Source organism: Eptesicus fuscus, chromosome 22 (genome assembly GCF_027574615.1).
Source record: "Eptesicus fuscus isolate TK198812 chromosome 22, DD_ASM_mEF_20220401, whole genome shotgun sequence".
In the NCBI taxonomy this organism is placed as follows: Eukaryota; Metazoa; Chordata; class Mammalia; order Chiroptera; family Vespertilionidae; genus Eptesicus; species Eptesicus fuscus.
Window position 1 is genome coordinate 14,037,628 of NC_072494.1, and position 15,039 is coordinate 14,052,666.

The 15,039-nt window shown below is 51.1% G+C and overlaps 1 protein-coding gene across 1 annotated transcript; it reads right to left on the reverse strand.

The window, feature by feature from the left end:
- Nucleotides 1-147: 147 nt before the first annotated feature.
- Nucleotides 148-13,577, reverse strand: TARS2 (threonyl-tRNA synthetase 2, mitochondrial). The gene is made up of 18 exons (XM_028131626.2): nt 13,457-13,577; nt 12,733-12,929; nt 12,306-12,429; nt 10,852-10,976; nt 9,557-9,674; nt 9,375-9,439; nt 9,040-9,118; nt 7,858-8,004; nt 7,584-7,682; nt 7,067-7,284; nt 6,482-6,644; nt 6,148-6,285; nt 5,929-6,006; nt 2,408-2,508; nt 2,092-2,193; nt 1,888-1,960; nt 1,250-1,364; nt 148-503 (listed from the first exon to the last, which is right to left on the reverse strand). The coding sequence occupies exons 1-18, from the start codon at nt 13,529-13,531 to the stop codon at nt 355-357; spliced, it is 2,166 nt and encodes a 721-aa protein (XP_027987427.1). The 5' UTR covers nt 13,532-13,577; the 3' UTR covers nt 148-354.
- Nucleotides 13,578-15,039: the final 1,462 nt, after the last annotated feature.

The following is a 15,039-nucleotide window of genomic DNA, read 5'->3' on the forward strand; positions in this document are numbered from 1 at the left end:
CCGCCACCTTCCAGTGCACAGGACGATGCTCCAACCAGCCAGGGCTGGGCTGTCCCTCTTCACGTTCCCCATCGCCCTGGGACAAGAGAGGGAGCCAAAGTCAAACCCTCTTTAGTCCCCACCAGGAGTCAGAGATGACGACACAACCCCGGAGCTTCAGGTTTATTGTTTAGTTCCGCTCTCCTATGCAAGCAGCTGTGGCTTCCCCCACATCAATCTCTCTCCGGAGAGGAGATTCAGGCCTCCACACAAGTTCTGAAGGGTCTGGGACTCCAGACTCTGTCCGTTCGGTGGCCCCTCCTGTGTTCAGAGGCTGGTGGCTCCTGCAGGTCTGTCACGTTGCTATGCACACGCTCAGAAAACTTCCTCGGCGTTTGGGACCCTGGAGTTCTGCAGCTCCAGCAGCCGCCCCACAGCCGCCGCCAAGTCCCGTTCTCCAAGCCGACGGTTGTCTCGAGTCCGAACGTTCACTGTTCTGCTGCTCTGCTCCTTCTGGCCAACCACTGCAGGGAGAGGGGTGGGTACTCAGGGCAGATGTAACCCACCTGGGTATCTCCCTTTGCGGCAATGGAAGAGCCTAACCTAAGTCTTTAGAAAGGGTGAGAACAAAGCCCAGAGGTGGTGCGGGGACGGTATATTACTGGCTCGTGCTGAGGAGATAAGAAGCTGTGTCAGGTCGGGAGCCCGGGGTCAGAGATAGCAGGGTCAGCCAGAGCAAGACAAAGGTCAGCGGGCCCAGAGAAAGTGTGTGCACGTGTGTGAATGCCGGAAAGGGCAGGTGGCGGTGGTGGGAGGCTCGGCAAGCCCACGGGGCTGTGGGCAGCGGAGTGGGTGTGGAGAGCTAGAATCAGGTTATCTGGCGGAGGACTTTCTGCTCCTGGCTTTCACTGGAAAATGAAAAAGGAACTCGTCTCCGTAAGGCCTTTCTCCTCATCCAGGAGGGCTGACGCCATCTAGGTCTAGAATAAACAAAGCTAACTAATTAAGGCCTTATTAACCCTTCCTGTTCCTTTCTCTCTGACACTCCCTTGGTGAATTAACCTAACAGACAGCTATGAAGGGTCAGAAGAACACTCTTCTGTGGGTCAGAGGTAGCTGTTGGGGTGAAGAAAACTATGGTGCAAATGGCTCAGGCATCCTGGCTCCTGTCCAGCGCAGGACTGAGCCCCAATTAAGCCAAATATGCAGATGACCAGACTTAATAAAAAGGAGAACAGCGTATGGGGCGGGTGCTGGAGCTGTCACTCACCAAACTGAAAATTGTAGTTGGCGAGCTGGGCCCCGCGGACTCTCCGGCTGAGGGTCTGACCAGAGTCAGCGTCCAGGTCTCCGACCAGCCCCCCCGCCCGCAGGCTCTGCTGTACCTGGGCAGAGGTTTGGTGACAGGAACTTAATTAAATGGAAGGCTGAGGAGAACAGTCTGATACCAAAGCCGCATCTGCTCCTCCTCCCTCTGCCTCAAGGCTCTCGGGGTCTCAGACACCCCTCCTCACTGTCTCCACGTGGAGGCCCTCGCCCCGCAGCCTGTGCCTGCCTCCTGCGGGAGCCCAGCCTGCAGATCCCGGGCTGCCTGCTTCTGGCTACACTCTCCCCAACCAGCTGCTGGACTCGAGGTCAGCCCACAGCCTTACTTCTCCCGAGAAAGCAAAGGAAAAGCAACATGTATCCAACCCTTCTGTGCTCTGTCGTCAGCCTCCTGTGTGTTGATTTAACTGTCACACATCTCCACGAGGAGGGCCAGTCTGTTTCTCAGATGTGGAGCTCCCAGCATACAGGCCAGCAGCCTGCGAGCGCTGTGCGCCCCTCCCACCCAGGTGGCCTCTTCCTGTGCACTTGCTCGGGTCCCTATGGGTCGTGCTCAGCCCTGTCCTCGCCCCCAATCCTCACCTCCCGGGCGTAGTCCTCTTGCTCGGCCCCCACTGGGAGGACCATCACCTGGAATGGGGACAGCCACAGCGGCCTAGTTGGGAGAGAACAGAGGCAAACGCCTTATTCTGGCTCCGACCCTGAGGGCGGCTGCAGCGAGCAGGGTCTGGGGCAGGCACCCTCCTGTCTGAGCTCAGAACGGAAGTCTGGAGTCAGGGGTCTCACCATCGCCCCCCACAGCTCTCCGCCAGCACTCCCAGCATTCTCTCCACAGAACCCAGAACTGCTCGGTGAATGAGGACTGGACGCTCCGGGGCCCCGGCTCGCCTTAGAGGGAAAAAGAAAAGTGGGTGGAATGGAGGAAGTAGCACAAATTGTGCAATCAAGATCACCTGCCAGTTCTTAGAAACATTCAGGCTCAGCAGGGGAGGGTGTGCAGGATTTGGTTCCTTTCAGGGCCAAAGGGGGAAGGGGAAGCTGGTCTCCAGTGATTCCAGGGGCGGCCGCGGGAAAGGGAACTTGTCCGGACAAGGCTCGGTACCCCTTGTACTGGAGGTCAAATCTCAGGGGCAGCTGGAAGTCAAGCTGGATTGTCCCGCACTGATGGGGCCGGCCCAGGGCATCATGGAGGTGCACGTCAATCTGGAGGAGAGAGAGGGGAGGGCCTGTGAGCAGCCAGAACCCGTGCCCTCCGGTACCTGTGCCCGCCCCCCCTTTCCACCTTACCCATGCCCCAGGCTGCTCTGAGAGCCTTCACCAGCGGTGCCAGACTCCCTTCATCAGCGGGGACTCGGCAGGCACTCTCAGTGGTGGTGTAATATGAGGGGACCCCAACAGTCACATGGCTGACCCATCCACTCCCTGGCCTCTCAATTCCTCGAGCGCCTCATCTCGGAGACCTTCACCCACACCCACACCCACACTGTGGCCGCACCTCCGGAACGGTCCACCCTGCTCTGATCCGTCTCTGGGTTTTCTAGCTTTGACAATTACTCCTGCTAATAGCTCTTCAATGTCTAGGTTCCTTAATGCTTCTTTTTCTCCCCGTTCACAGACGCCTCCCGCCTTTGATTCTTCCCTAGGCAGCTGTACCCACCCTCCCAGGTTCCCGACATCATTGTTCCTATCACATCCACATGGCAAACTCCCACCCCGGGGGCACCCTCCCCTCCCACCTCCTTGGCACTTAACAGAATGGCTCAGCGCTGCCCAACATGTCACACACACACAGATGCAGAACGGACTGATGCCACGCAAGTCCCTGCTTCAACCTCAGCTGGACCCTTGCTGCTGCCCCCAAGTCTGTGGCTGCTTTAACCAGCTGTCCTCCTCCTCGAGGCTTTTCAAGCTTTCCCTCCGCTCTCCAATGCTCACCTCCCTCACTGAAAGCTCCCCCCACCCATTCCCTCTCACCAAATGACTCTTTCCCCTATTTCATGGAAAATTCAGACAATTACTATCTTGAGATGGAAAATGTTTCAAACCCTGTAACCACACCCATGAACTTCCTGGCATCTCCCCCAGCCTTTCTGTGTGCCCCCAAACAAGGGCAAAGCTTGTTCTTCGGTGGAGGCCTTTCAAAGCCACGCTTCAGAAGTTCCCGCACTGAAACCCCTTCGACAACTTCGGCTCCTCCCTGACCCCAACAGGCACCCTCTCGATACGGCATTTAAACATTCTCAGGTCTCTCCCTTCATGAACATTCTGACTACTCAGGCCCTTACTAACTCTCTGTTGCCTCTGTAACAGCCAAAGTTCTTGAAAGAGTGAGGTTCATTCATTCCCTCCCTCACTCCACCCTCACTCTCCACTTTACCAAAAATGGTCCTGCAAAACCTAACAGCTTGAGCTCCGCCTTCGCTCTGGTCTTTCTAGAAACCCAGCTCTGCTCTTTCTGTGCCAGACAGCGTCCTCAAGGGGCAGGCGCAGTGCAATTCATGATGACCAATCCCCTGGACCCGGCGAGGCGGCCTTCTCGCTTGCTCACAGCTCACTGCTCTGCTGTCTGCTCTGCCTCCTCGGGCTGCAGGAAGCAGCAAGCTTTTACCAACGCGCTTTGCTGGCAATGCTCTGACCAGGGCTGCACCAAAGGTTACCGCACCTGCAATGAAGCAGAACATCCCTGGCCCGAGCTTGTTAGAGGAGCTGCCACTGCCTGTTGTATCCACTCATCTGTCAGTGCCTGCCCGGCACCATGAGACTTCTCCTGTCTGTGACTCTCCTTGCTTCATGCTGCCACATAAACAGAAGAAGTTCTCCACGCAAAGGGTCACATATTTGCCTCTACTGAGATCAAGCCTGCGTCAGCTAAGCACCAGCCAACAGAGCATTCAGAAAGTCACTGCTCGTCACAAAATACAGGGTGGGGCACAAGCAGGTTTGCAGTTGTCCGTAAGGAAAAGAATGCAATTACTAAGTATTACAGGAATAAACTGTTTCACACACAACGGTAAACCTACCTGTGAAACAGCTTACTCGTGCATTACTATTTATTCACTACTGCATTCAAAAGTAGATATGACTGTAGACCTACTTTTGCCCCACACGGTACACTGTAATTTCTCACTCTGCAATATTCCTCTTGAAGAAACCACATTGTTGGACCTTGTTTAATGAATTCAGGATTACTGTTGAATTCATTAATTAATAATGAAGCCTGTTTGCCCACTGTTTGTGAGAAGATACATCCAGAGTATTGCCTTTGTAAGCAGACTGGCACCAACAGTTATTTTAACATCCAGCTAAGTTATATACAAGTAAACATTATTAGCAGCTGGTACTTTTGCTAGCGGTTGTTAATTCCAGGTGTGAAACTGAAAAATAACATTTTCCTGGCATGTTAAATCAAGCCTTTTAAAAAGTTTCCAAGAAAATTTTTCTGTCCTGGGTTGTTAATGGTTAAGGAATTTTGAATTTTGTGATAAATTTATCTTTTTTTTTTTTTTTAGATCCTGCTGTGCCTTTATCATGAAATACATTTATTTGTCTTATAAAAATAGCTCTAAAATTTGTTTCAACCTAATTGGTAACCTGAGTTTATATCTAGCATGAATTCATTATGGTATTATTAACATATGTGAATTCAGTATATTTTGAGGCAGTATTCTTTTGCCATTCATGAATTCTTTTTTAAAAATACATTTTTTATTGATTTCAGAGAGGGAGAGAGAAATAGAAACATCAATAATGAGAATCACTGATTAGCTGCCTTCTGCACACCACACTGGGGATCCAGCCTGTAACCTGTTATGTGCCCAGACCTGGAATCGAACCATGACCTCCTAGTTCAGTGGTCGGCAAACTCATTAGTCAACAGAGCGAAATATCAACAGTACAAGGATTGAAATGTCTTTTGAGAGCCAAATTTTTTAAACTTAAACTTCTTCTAATGCCACTTCTTCAAAATAGACTCGCCCAGGCTGTGGTATTTTGTGGAAGAGCCACACAAGGGCCAAAGAGCCGCATGTGACTCGAGAGCCGCAGTTTGCCGACCACGGGCCTAGTTCATAGGTCCACACTCAACCACTGAGCCACACCGGCCTGGCTATACAATTTTTAAAATCTTTATTACTTACATGATTAGAAATGTTTAAAACATTGCAAAAATTTTAATAATGTAGTAGTTTTTATAACCAATTTTCTTCTGTCTGCATGTAATTCTGATTTCTCAAATATATTCACTGGTAACAACCAACCAACAAACAAAAACTAACAGCCTTTTCACTAAATCCAGGAGATACTTTTCAGTCCCCCCCCAACCCCCCCTGATTCTTCCACTTCTTCCAACTCGCCATGTGAGTCAGTGTTCCCCTGCCTCCGGCTCCCTCCTGAAGCACCTCTTTCCTTGGCCAACAATCACGCTTCGCATTAGAGAGCCCTGCAGGAGGCTTTCCTGACCCTCCTGGACAGCAAGCTCCCTCAGCGCCTGCAACCACGGTCCTCACAGACAAGTCCCATGGGGCAGGGACTCTATCGCTCTTCTTTACACACAAGTTTAAAAATTCCTTTTTATCTGTTAAATACTTAATGAAACAGAAACTCTATCCAAAGGCCCCAGCTTACCTTGGGCCCATAGAAGGCACCATCTCCAGGGCTGAGGTCCCAGGGCTCTCCAAATCCTTCCAGGGCCCGTTGAAGGACCTTTAGAGGGAGTGAGAGAAGAGGACTATGAGCAACACACCCTCCCGCCCCCCAAGTGACCGCCTACGCCTCTCCTGAGGACCCTGACTCCCAACTGTCCCCCTTCCATCGAGAGTGGTTCATCCACCCGATTCCCTGCACCTGCTCAGCCTGGTCCCAAAGGCAAGGCTCTCCCAGGAAGCCAGACGGCCGGGTGGACAGTGCCAGGCGGAAGGAGAAGCCCAGGACAGCATAGACCGAGCGGAGGAAATCCAGGCAGCCCCGGATCTCGGCTTCCAGCTGGGGGAGGAAGTAAGGGAGGGTGAGCTGTGTGCTAGACAGAGCTCGGGGGTGAGGGTAGTTTGGGGCACACAGAGGAAAGGTGGGGATAGCACGTAGCTGAACTGTAATATAAAGAGGGCAACTGCGGGTCAGGAATGTTGGCTCATGGGGAGAGGGGGGTGAGAAATGCCTTGATGGAGCTGGGGAAGGCCACCTGATCCGGTGCACAGAAGATGTGAGCATCATCCTGCTGGAAGCACCGCAGCCGCGTCAGTCCTCCCAGACTGCCAGAGGCCTCGGCCCTGTGAAGGGCCCCAAAGTCTGCCAGTCGCAGGGGCAGCTCTCGCCAGGATCTGGGCCGGTGGGCGAACATCAGGCTGAGATTGGGGTGGGAAGGGGTCAGTGCCACAGGGAAAACTAGCTCCCGAAGACTGCTTCCTCTCCCTGCACCCTCAGCTAAGGACCTCGCCAGCCTGCCGTGGCCTCGGAGTCCTGCCAGTCCCCACTCATCACAACCGGAGCCCTGCGTGACTCAAAGGCGATTTCTCAGCAACAACAACAGACATCACTTACTGTGCGCCTGTTCTGTGACAGGCGCCGAGTTGGGGAAAAAACCTTAGACAGCCAAACCCTTGATGTTACACGTAAGGCACTGAGGCTTAGAGTGGTACAATGATCTTCCCAAATTCACATGGTTAGCTAGAGGCAGATTCAAGACTCAAATCAGGTGCCCAGTCCTCTTCCCAGATGCTTCCTGTCACTTAGTATTTAGCAGCCTGGGCCGCTGGCTCCAGCTCACCAGTGTGCAGGGCAGTTCATGGGCTTGAGGGCGAGTGTGTCTGCAGGATGGCTGGGCGAGTGGTCACTCTGGGAGCTGGTGGGCCTGTCAGAGCTTGGGGACTGCAGGGCAAACATGTCTTCCTGATAATGCTCCCAGTGTCCTGACAGCTCCCAGAGTTTCGTAGAAAACAGTGTGGGTGTTTTTACTTCTGAGAAACCACGGCGGGTGTACTCGGCCTGGAAAGGGGGTACAGACAGGAAAGGTCAAAGTGACTGAGTGACGGGAAGAGAAGGGAAGGTGGCAGCTGTGTGACTCTCCTGGGCCCTCAGTCATGCTGATCACAGCCACAACCTACTCAACACCGTATTAACTCTCTGTTCCCCAATGGGACCACACATTTCTAGTATCTTAATAAAAATCACCAGCACTTGACAATATTTATGTTTATGCTTCTAATCCCCCCTTTTAACACTTGACTTCTTCTAGGCCCCCAGCCCCTCCCTGGTCTTCCTCCCCCTGACTGGGCCCCCCTTACCCTGATAAAAGACACCAGCGCATTATACACCCTTGTCCCCCGAGGCAGGAAGAAGCAGCTCCCAGGACTCAGTTCATGGAAGAAAAAGAGCTCCTGTTCCTGGGGCAGGAAGGGCAGTGGTCACGTCAAGGGGGAAGCAGGGGCTTTGGAACCCAGAAGAAATAAGGGAGGGAGCGCTCAGTCTGCTGCATTCCGAGTCTGCTCCCAACGTCACCACCACGTTCCTTCCTCTTGTCCCAGCCCTTCCCATCAGCCCCCGCCCCAATCTCTGTACCTTCCCAATGCGCCGGTGGTCCCGTAACTCGGCCTCCTTCCTCCATTCTTCCCAGGCCCTCAGCTCCTCTGCTGTGGGGAAGGAAACCCCTGACACCCTCTGCAGCGTCTCTGGGGCCCCTGAAGCCTTCCATAAGGATGACGAGTTCTGTGGGGGCACAGGGAGTCCATGGGAAGATGAGGCTGAAGCCACCCAGCTTCTCTTGCAAACCTCAAAGGACAGTCTCAGTGTGGGCTCCACAGTTCTGCACTACTTCCCCCCCCACCACCGCGGCGGGGCCTTCACACAACGCTTGTGATGCTTATAGCCTCCAAAGTGCCGGTTCTTGATTTCTACAACGTCCCACTCAGGCCTAACGTCCTGAGCAACTCACTACTGCTGCCCTGCAGCACCCCGGCCTTAGTTCCTCCCCTTCAGTGACTGCTCAGGGGATTAACCTGAAGATCTGGTCAAGTGTCATCCCTCCATCCCCTACCAGTCTCCCACCCTCCCCCCTATCTCTGGCCCCGTGAAATCACCTGCCTCTGCCCTTCCCTGAACAGTACTAATAAGAAACAGCCTGCACTTCACAGCACTTTCCCTCAAACACTTCCTCCTGCGTTCGCTGGTTCTGTCTCTGGATGTGGGTTTGCTGGCAGGAATGAACAGTATCTCTCCATAGATGGGGAAATAGGTAAGGAGATGCACCCAAGGCCACACACGTCATTAATGGCAGAGCCAGGACGAAGCACAGATGGCTAGGTTTCAGTCCGGCGCTTTTTGTTCTACATATCTGCCTCTCTCCTCGCCCTCTGCTCCCACTCTCTCTAACAACTCACCTTGCCCAGGAACAGTGTTTTCATAAAAGACATGCCCTTGACTTAGAGTATTCTCCCCGTGCCTGTCAAATGGTATTCCACACCCCTCTATTCACAGGAGCCGGCCGTATAAGACCTTGTCCAGCCGGCCCGCGCCCTCCCACCCCATCTCCTTTTTAGCGTTGATGTCCAATTATGGAAACTGAGTTAGTTCCTGGGCCTGCCATCAGACTCAGTTTCTAGAAGGCAGGGACTAAGTATCTTTCTCCCTCTGGATTCCCGGCTTAGCTATCAGCAAGGAAGGGGCTGAGAGGATTATCTTCCCATTCCCCTGCTACTCCAGTGAAAACAGGACTTTCCACCTAACCCTGTCCCCACAACTGACCGTGAGCAGCTTCAGTCCTCCAATCTGTCCGGTATGCCGAAGGTGGGGGCCCCGGCAAAGATCAACCAACATGCCACACCTGGGAGGAAGAGGGGCCAGTCAGTGGTCTCCAAATTCCTGAGTTTTTAGTTTTCTCCCTCTCCTGGCCTTTAGCTGACAGACAGAGGAAGTAAAGAAACGTGTCCCACAGAGAGAGCAATGGGGGATAAAAATCCATTCCCGTCCATTTCTTTTTCTGGAGCAACAGATTAGCTTCTGTCTTCTTTCCCTTAGCCCCCCTCTGGCCTTGTCAGTGCAGCCACCTCCCCATTTCTCTCCGTCTCCACCACTCTCACCCATAAACTGTTGCTGTCGGACCCGTCACTTTCTCCTCGATCAGGCGGAGCTTAAAGGGGTTATCCTGGAAGAAGGGATGAGTGAAGACAAGTCTTGATCCCCAGAATGCTGTCCCGGGAGAGAGCCACCTCGTCCCTCAGGCCTCTGATCTTCCTCCTAAAACTGAGTGTTTCCAACCCACCTTGAAGAGCTGGCGAAGCTGATCCCGGGAAGCCTCTAGCCTCCGGAAGGGCTGAGCAGCAGCTGCAAGTTTTTGGCAAATTTGCTCCAAAACAGGCAGCTCTGAGCCCCGGATAGTCCTGGGAAGATGAGAACTGGTTGGTTTGCATCCTCTAAGCAGCATCACCTGGTGGCATACCTGTTGGCTAGGGGTGAAATCCTGCCCTCCAGAAACATCTAGAATTATTTGCTCTTAAACAAACTAACAGAAAAGATAGGAAATCAGGTACAAATTTTATAGCTGGAGCAAATGCTCTATGTATAAAATTAAAAGTTGAGTGCAGCCCCCAACTGGCTTGGCTCAGTCAGCCTGTAGGCTGAAGGGTCCCGGGTTCGATTCCCAGGCACATGCCTGAATTGCAGGCTCCATCCCCAGGAGTGGGGCATGCAGGAGGAAGCCAATCAATGATTCTCTCTCATCATTAGTATTTCTCTCTCTCCCTCTCCCTTCCTCTCTGAAATCAATAAAAATATATATCTTTTAAAAAGTTGAGTGCAGGCAATGTGGATGAGCAAAATTAAAGCAATAGTAATGAAGAATGAAATAAAAGTTGAAGAACTCCTAAAGGCTAGAGAAGATGTTTTAAGCATATCAGGCCTGGAGGCCCTTCCCCCAGCTTGCTCCTCCGAAGTGAACATGCCCAAGACCCCAGAAACCACTCCAATAACAGGGTACAACCTGTCAGTTATAAGATGAATACAGTCTGAGGAGCTAATGCACAGCATGGTGACTGCAGCTGATAATTCTGTATTGTATAGCTGAAATTTGCAATTTACTAACAGACCTTAAGTGTTCTCACAATAAAAAGGTGAGGTCGTCCTGGCTGGTAGCTCAGTGGTTAGAGCATCAAAGGGGCTCAGGTTCAATTCCTGGTCCCAGGCACATACCTGGATTACAGGTTTGCTCCCCATCTCCAGTCAGAGTGTGTGCAGGAGGCAACCAGTCCATGTCTCTCTCTCACATCTATGTTTCTCTCTCTCTCTCCTGCTCCCCCTCCCTTCCACTCTCTCTGAAAAGCAATCGGCAAAATATCCTCAGGTGAGGATTAACAAAAAAACAACACAAAAAACGTGAGGCGATGGGTTAATTAACTAGATTGTGGGAATCCTTTCACAATGTATATGAATATCAAATTATCACAGTACACACTTGAAAAATATTACAATTTTGTCAATTATACCTCAAAAAAACCTGGGGGGAAAAGGTCAAGTCTCAAAAGAGAAACCATCCCTCTCCCGCTTCCTTGCACTGCTCACCGTTCCTTTCCCAGGAAGAAATCATGGTAGAAGCCACACTCTGTGCTGGGCCCTCGGCAGAGGACAGCACCGAGCAGTTGTTCAGCTGCTGCCCCCAGGACATGGGCGCTGGAGTGCCAGAACACCTGGGTTCACAGGAAAGAAGTCCATGGGTCCTAACCTTCTCCCTTAACCCAGTGGTCGGCAAACTGCGGCTCGCAAGCCACATGCGGCTCGCAAGCCACATGCGGCTTTTGGCCCCTTGAGTGTGGCTCGGCGTTAGAACCACTTCTTCAAAATAGACTCGCCCAGGCCGAAAACCGACTTCTGTGCATGGGCCACGAAGTTTCAATCGCACTGGACGTGCACGCACGCACGTGGTATTTTGTGGAAGAGCCACACTCAAGGGGCCAAAGAGCCGCATGTGGCTCGCGAGCCGCGGTTTGCCAACCACTACCTTAACCCCTCGCTCTCGGATTCTCTCCTCCGAGAAGCTGGTGTGAAACCAGTATGGCTCTTCTAGGAATAACTATCATATAATGGAGGTGGTGACAATTACATAGTGAGAAGGAAAAAAAACAAAATAGAAAAGAAAGCAGAGGTCAGTAGTAACGGTGCACAGAAGAGAGTACCCTTCTACCCACTCCCCGGGTCCCGGTCAGAGGAGGCCGGGCAGCTGTGCTCTCCTGTAACGTCTCCTATAGGGCTTCAGAGCAAGCTACTCTGTGAAGACTGCTTCTTAAAGGCTCTGCTCAGTCTTTCAGGCCTTTTTCTTGCCCCCTAGCTCAGGAATCCAGTGTGATGCAACCACTGCTTTAGGATTTGGTCATCATTTATACATAAGTGACATGAGAACTCAATTTTTCTGCAGCCTAATACATGAGGTCTACATTACCTAAGCCAGTGGTCGGCAAACTCATTAGTCAACAGAGCCAAATTTCAACAGTACGACGATTGAAATTTCTTTTGAGAGCCAACTTTTTTAAATTTAAACTTCTAATGCCACTTCTTCAAAATAGACTCACCCAGGTATTTTGTGGAAGAGCCACACTCAAGGGGCCAAAGAGCCGTATGTGGCTCGCAAGCCGCGGTTTGCCGACCACTGACCTAAGCTGACATGAAGAGGACAAAATGGGGACGCGGCTTGGTTGTATGCTCAGTTGTGGAAGCCACGTTAAAATTAAATATATGCTACAGATGACTTATAATGGGTGTCCCAATATCATCCTGTTTTCAATGTATTACTTCCCCCTTTCACTAACACAAATGATGTCCGCTTATAAGAGACCCAGGCTTAGTAAAAACTTTCATCATAAGTTTCCAGCTTAGCTAGGAATAGTCAAGACAAGCAATCTGTGGTAAGTCTCCCTCCCAAGTAAAAATGGAAAAACTGAGGCAAAAGAAATGTTAGAAACACCCACTTAAATATCTCTTAGTTTAGTAGCCACTGTATTTGTGATAAAGAGGAAACTTACTGCTTTCCCCTCTGCAGAGTCAAACGTCAGAAATCTGAGGTCAGAATCTGTCTCCAAGGGCCGCTCCAGATCATAAGGTTCTCCATTCACCTGAGCAGCCACTGCACTGTCTGCCAGGGTTGAACTTCATCAGTGGGGACGGGGTGGGGATAAAGAAAAAGAGAGTTACAATCCACATGGAAAAAGAGGGACTCAACTTGCCAAGGGGGAACGTGTTACCAGAGCAATAGAACCTATTGTTTCTCCTCCCTCCTCCCCCCAGGACAACAGAGGAAGGACAGAGACTCTGAAACAAACACAGATAAAGAACGAAGGTAGGAAAATGATGGCATAGAACAGAAACAAGCAGAGTTTTCTTTCTCTGCTCAGGTCCAGGGGAAGCAGAGGGAGAAGAAGAGTACCGGTAGGTAGAGAACGGGCCTGGTACCTGATCTGCTGGGCTAGCTGGTAAGGGGTTGTGTTCCATGCCACAGCCTCCACCTTCTGTCCTCCGGGAAGTGCTACCTTAATAGTGCGGTGTTCCTTCTGCGCCATGCTTGCTAACCTCTTTACCTGAGCAGCCCATAGCTCCTCAAAAAGGCCAAGCCGCTCAACCAAACAGGGTGGAGGAGTCGGCACAGCTGCCTGGAGGGAAAGGCGTTAGGAGGTAACACAGGTCCCATCAGTTATTCCTGGCATTGGGGATGGTGGGAGGTGAGGATATTGAAGTGGCCGTGGTCCTAACCTCTAGTCTTTCAAAGGAATGGATGCTACAGGGCCCTACGTTAGGAGTCCTGGCTCCCCAGGCTGCTGACCTTAGGAAAAAGTGCCTCAAAAGGCTAGGGTAGCCCTGCCGCAGTGGCTCAGCCGTTGAGAATCGACCTATGAACCAGGAGGTCAAGGTTCAATTCCCCGTCAGGGCACATGCTGAGGTTGCGGGCTTGATCCCCTTTGTGTGGCGTCCAGGAGGCAGCCAATCAATGATTCCGTCATCACTGATGTTTCTATCCCTCTTTCCTCTCCCTTCCTCTCTGAAATCAATAAAAACATATAAATTTTAAAAAAAAAAAGGCCAGAGTAGCTGGTCCGGGACTCAGGGCGGGAGCAGGGGAGGTCAGACTGGGTTAAGAACCCACACCTTGGGCTTTGGGGGGTTCGGAACTTTGGGGTACCTCAAGCGCCGTGTGTAGCCCGCAGGCTTGTAACCCTGGGAGACGGAGCCGCCGCCACCTCTGATACAGCCCCATGTTCCTCCAGACCGGTGCCTACATCCCCAAATGATCGCCTTCTCCGCCAGAAGATTCCTCATTGGCCTCTGGCCCGACAAGGCCCATGCCTATTGGTTACTACAGCTGCCACTCTAGCCTAGAACCACCCCCCCAGGAAATGAGAAGACGTACGTACACCCCACACAGCAACAGCAGCGATGTGGGTGGTTCCGGCCGATGGGAAGACTTACGCGGTTACACCGGCAATCCCGAGACCTGCAGTTTCAGCCCAGAGTAGCAATAAGAGGTCCTGAGGGTTTGAGGACAGGAGCAGGAAAACTCTGAAAAAACAAACAAACAAACAAAAAACTCTGAAGTGAGAGTGGGAGGAAAACGGACCAGAAAGGGTAGTCAGTAATTTCCACGTAACCGTATATATTTTTTACATAGTCTTTACTAGCAAGTAGGAAACACTTAAGAGCATAGATTTGAAACCAAACAGACCTAGTGTAAATCCTGGATCTGCCTACCATTCACTATGTAATTTGGAGAATTTATTTTTTATGCTTCAGTTTGCTCATCTATGAGATGGGAATCATAGTATTGCTCCCAATTGTTGAAGTTTGTTTTATGTAAATCATCTAATATACTGCATGGTATAAGGTAATGGGCAACAGTACGGACAAACCATTAGAATAAGTTAATATAACAGCTTTAAGAGCTGGAGCAGAGCCCTCGCCAGTTTGGCTCAGTGGGTAGAGCGTTGGCCTGCGGACGAAGGGTCCCAGGTTCGATTCCGGTCAAGGGCACATGCCTGGGTTTCGGGCTTGGTCCAACGTGCAGGAGGCAGCCAATCAATGATTCCCTCTCATCATTGATGTTTCTTCCTCTCCTTTCCTCTCTGAAATCAATAAAAATATATTTTAAAAATCTAAAAAAAAAAAAAAAGAGCTGGAGCAGAGAATCTGCAGAGGGCACTTCCTGGAGTTCCTTCATACTCGTGCTTAAGAGACCTCTAAATCTTATAGATGAGCAATTTAAAGTCAGTTAAGTGCTAATGCTGGATTTAATCCAAGTCTTGTACTTTCCTACCACTGGTAATAGTGGTTACTTCAGAAAGAGGTGCCTGACCCAGAATCTTGGCTCTCTGCTTCCTATGCAAGACCTTTGCCTCTCATCCCCATTCTGGCTCTCAAATTCCTTTAGCCTTCTTTTCCCTTTCCATACTATATCTAGGATAAAGAACTAGGTATATTTGTCTTACCTTACACAGTAAAAACAAAATCTCAGTCAGATTTTAGTAAAGTGAGAGGGGAAATGGACTTGGAGCCAGCTATGAGGTTCTCAGTGATTCCCATTAGTGCCCTCACCTGGAGGTGGGGGTGGTTAGAGTTGGTGCTCAAGTTTCCGGTGGTGATGGAATCAAGGACTGAGGAGGAAGAGCTGTCAGAAAATGCTGGTTAATCTAGGTTTCCGGAGGCCAGAGGTTCTGTCTGGGAAAGACAGCAGTTGATCTGAGTCACAGGCACCATTCTAGATCTTGGCTC

Coding starts and splice junctions, on each gene's coding strand:
- TARS2 (XM_028131626.2), bottom strand. CDS start 13,531: ATGGGGCTGTATCAGAGGTGGCGGCGGCTCCGTCTCCCAGGGTTACAA. Junction 6,286..6,481: donor TCTTCTGTGCACCGGATCAG/GTGGCCTTCCCC, acceptor TTCCTCCCCCAG/CTGGAAGCCGAGATCCGGGG. Junction 1,961..2,091: donor GAGAGCTGTGGGGGGCGATG/GTGAGACCCCTG, acceptor TCTCCCAACTAG/GCCGCTGTGGCTGTCCCCAT.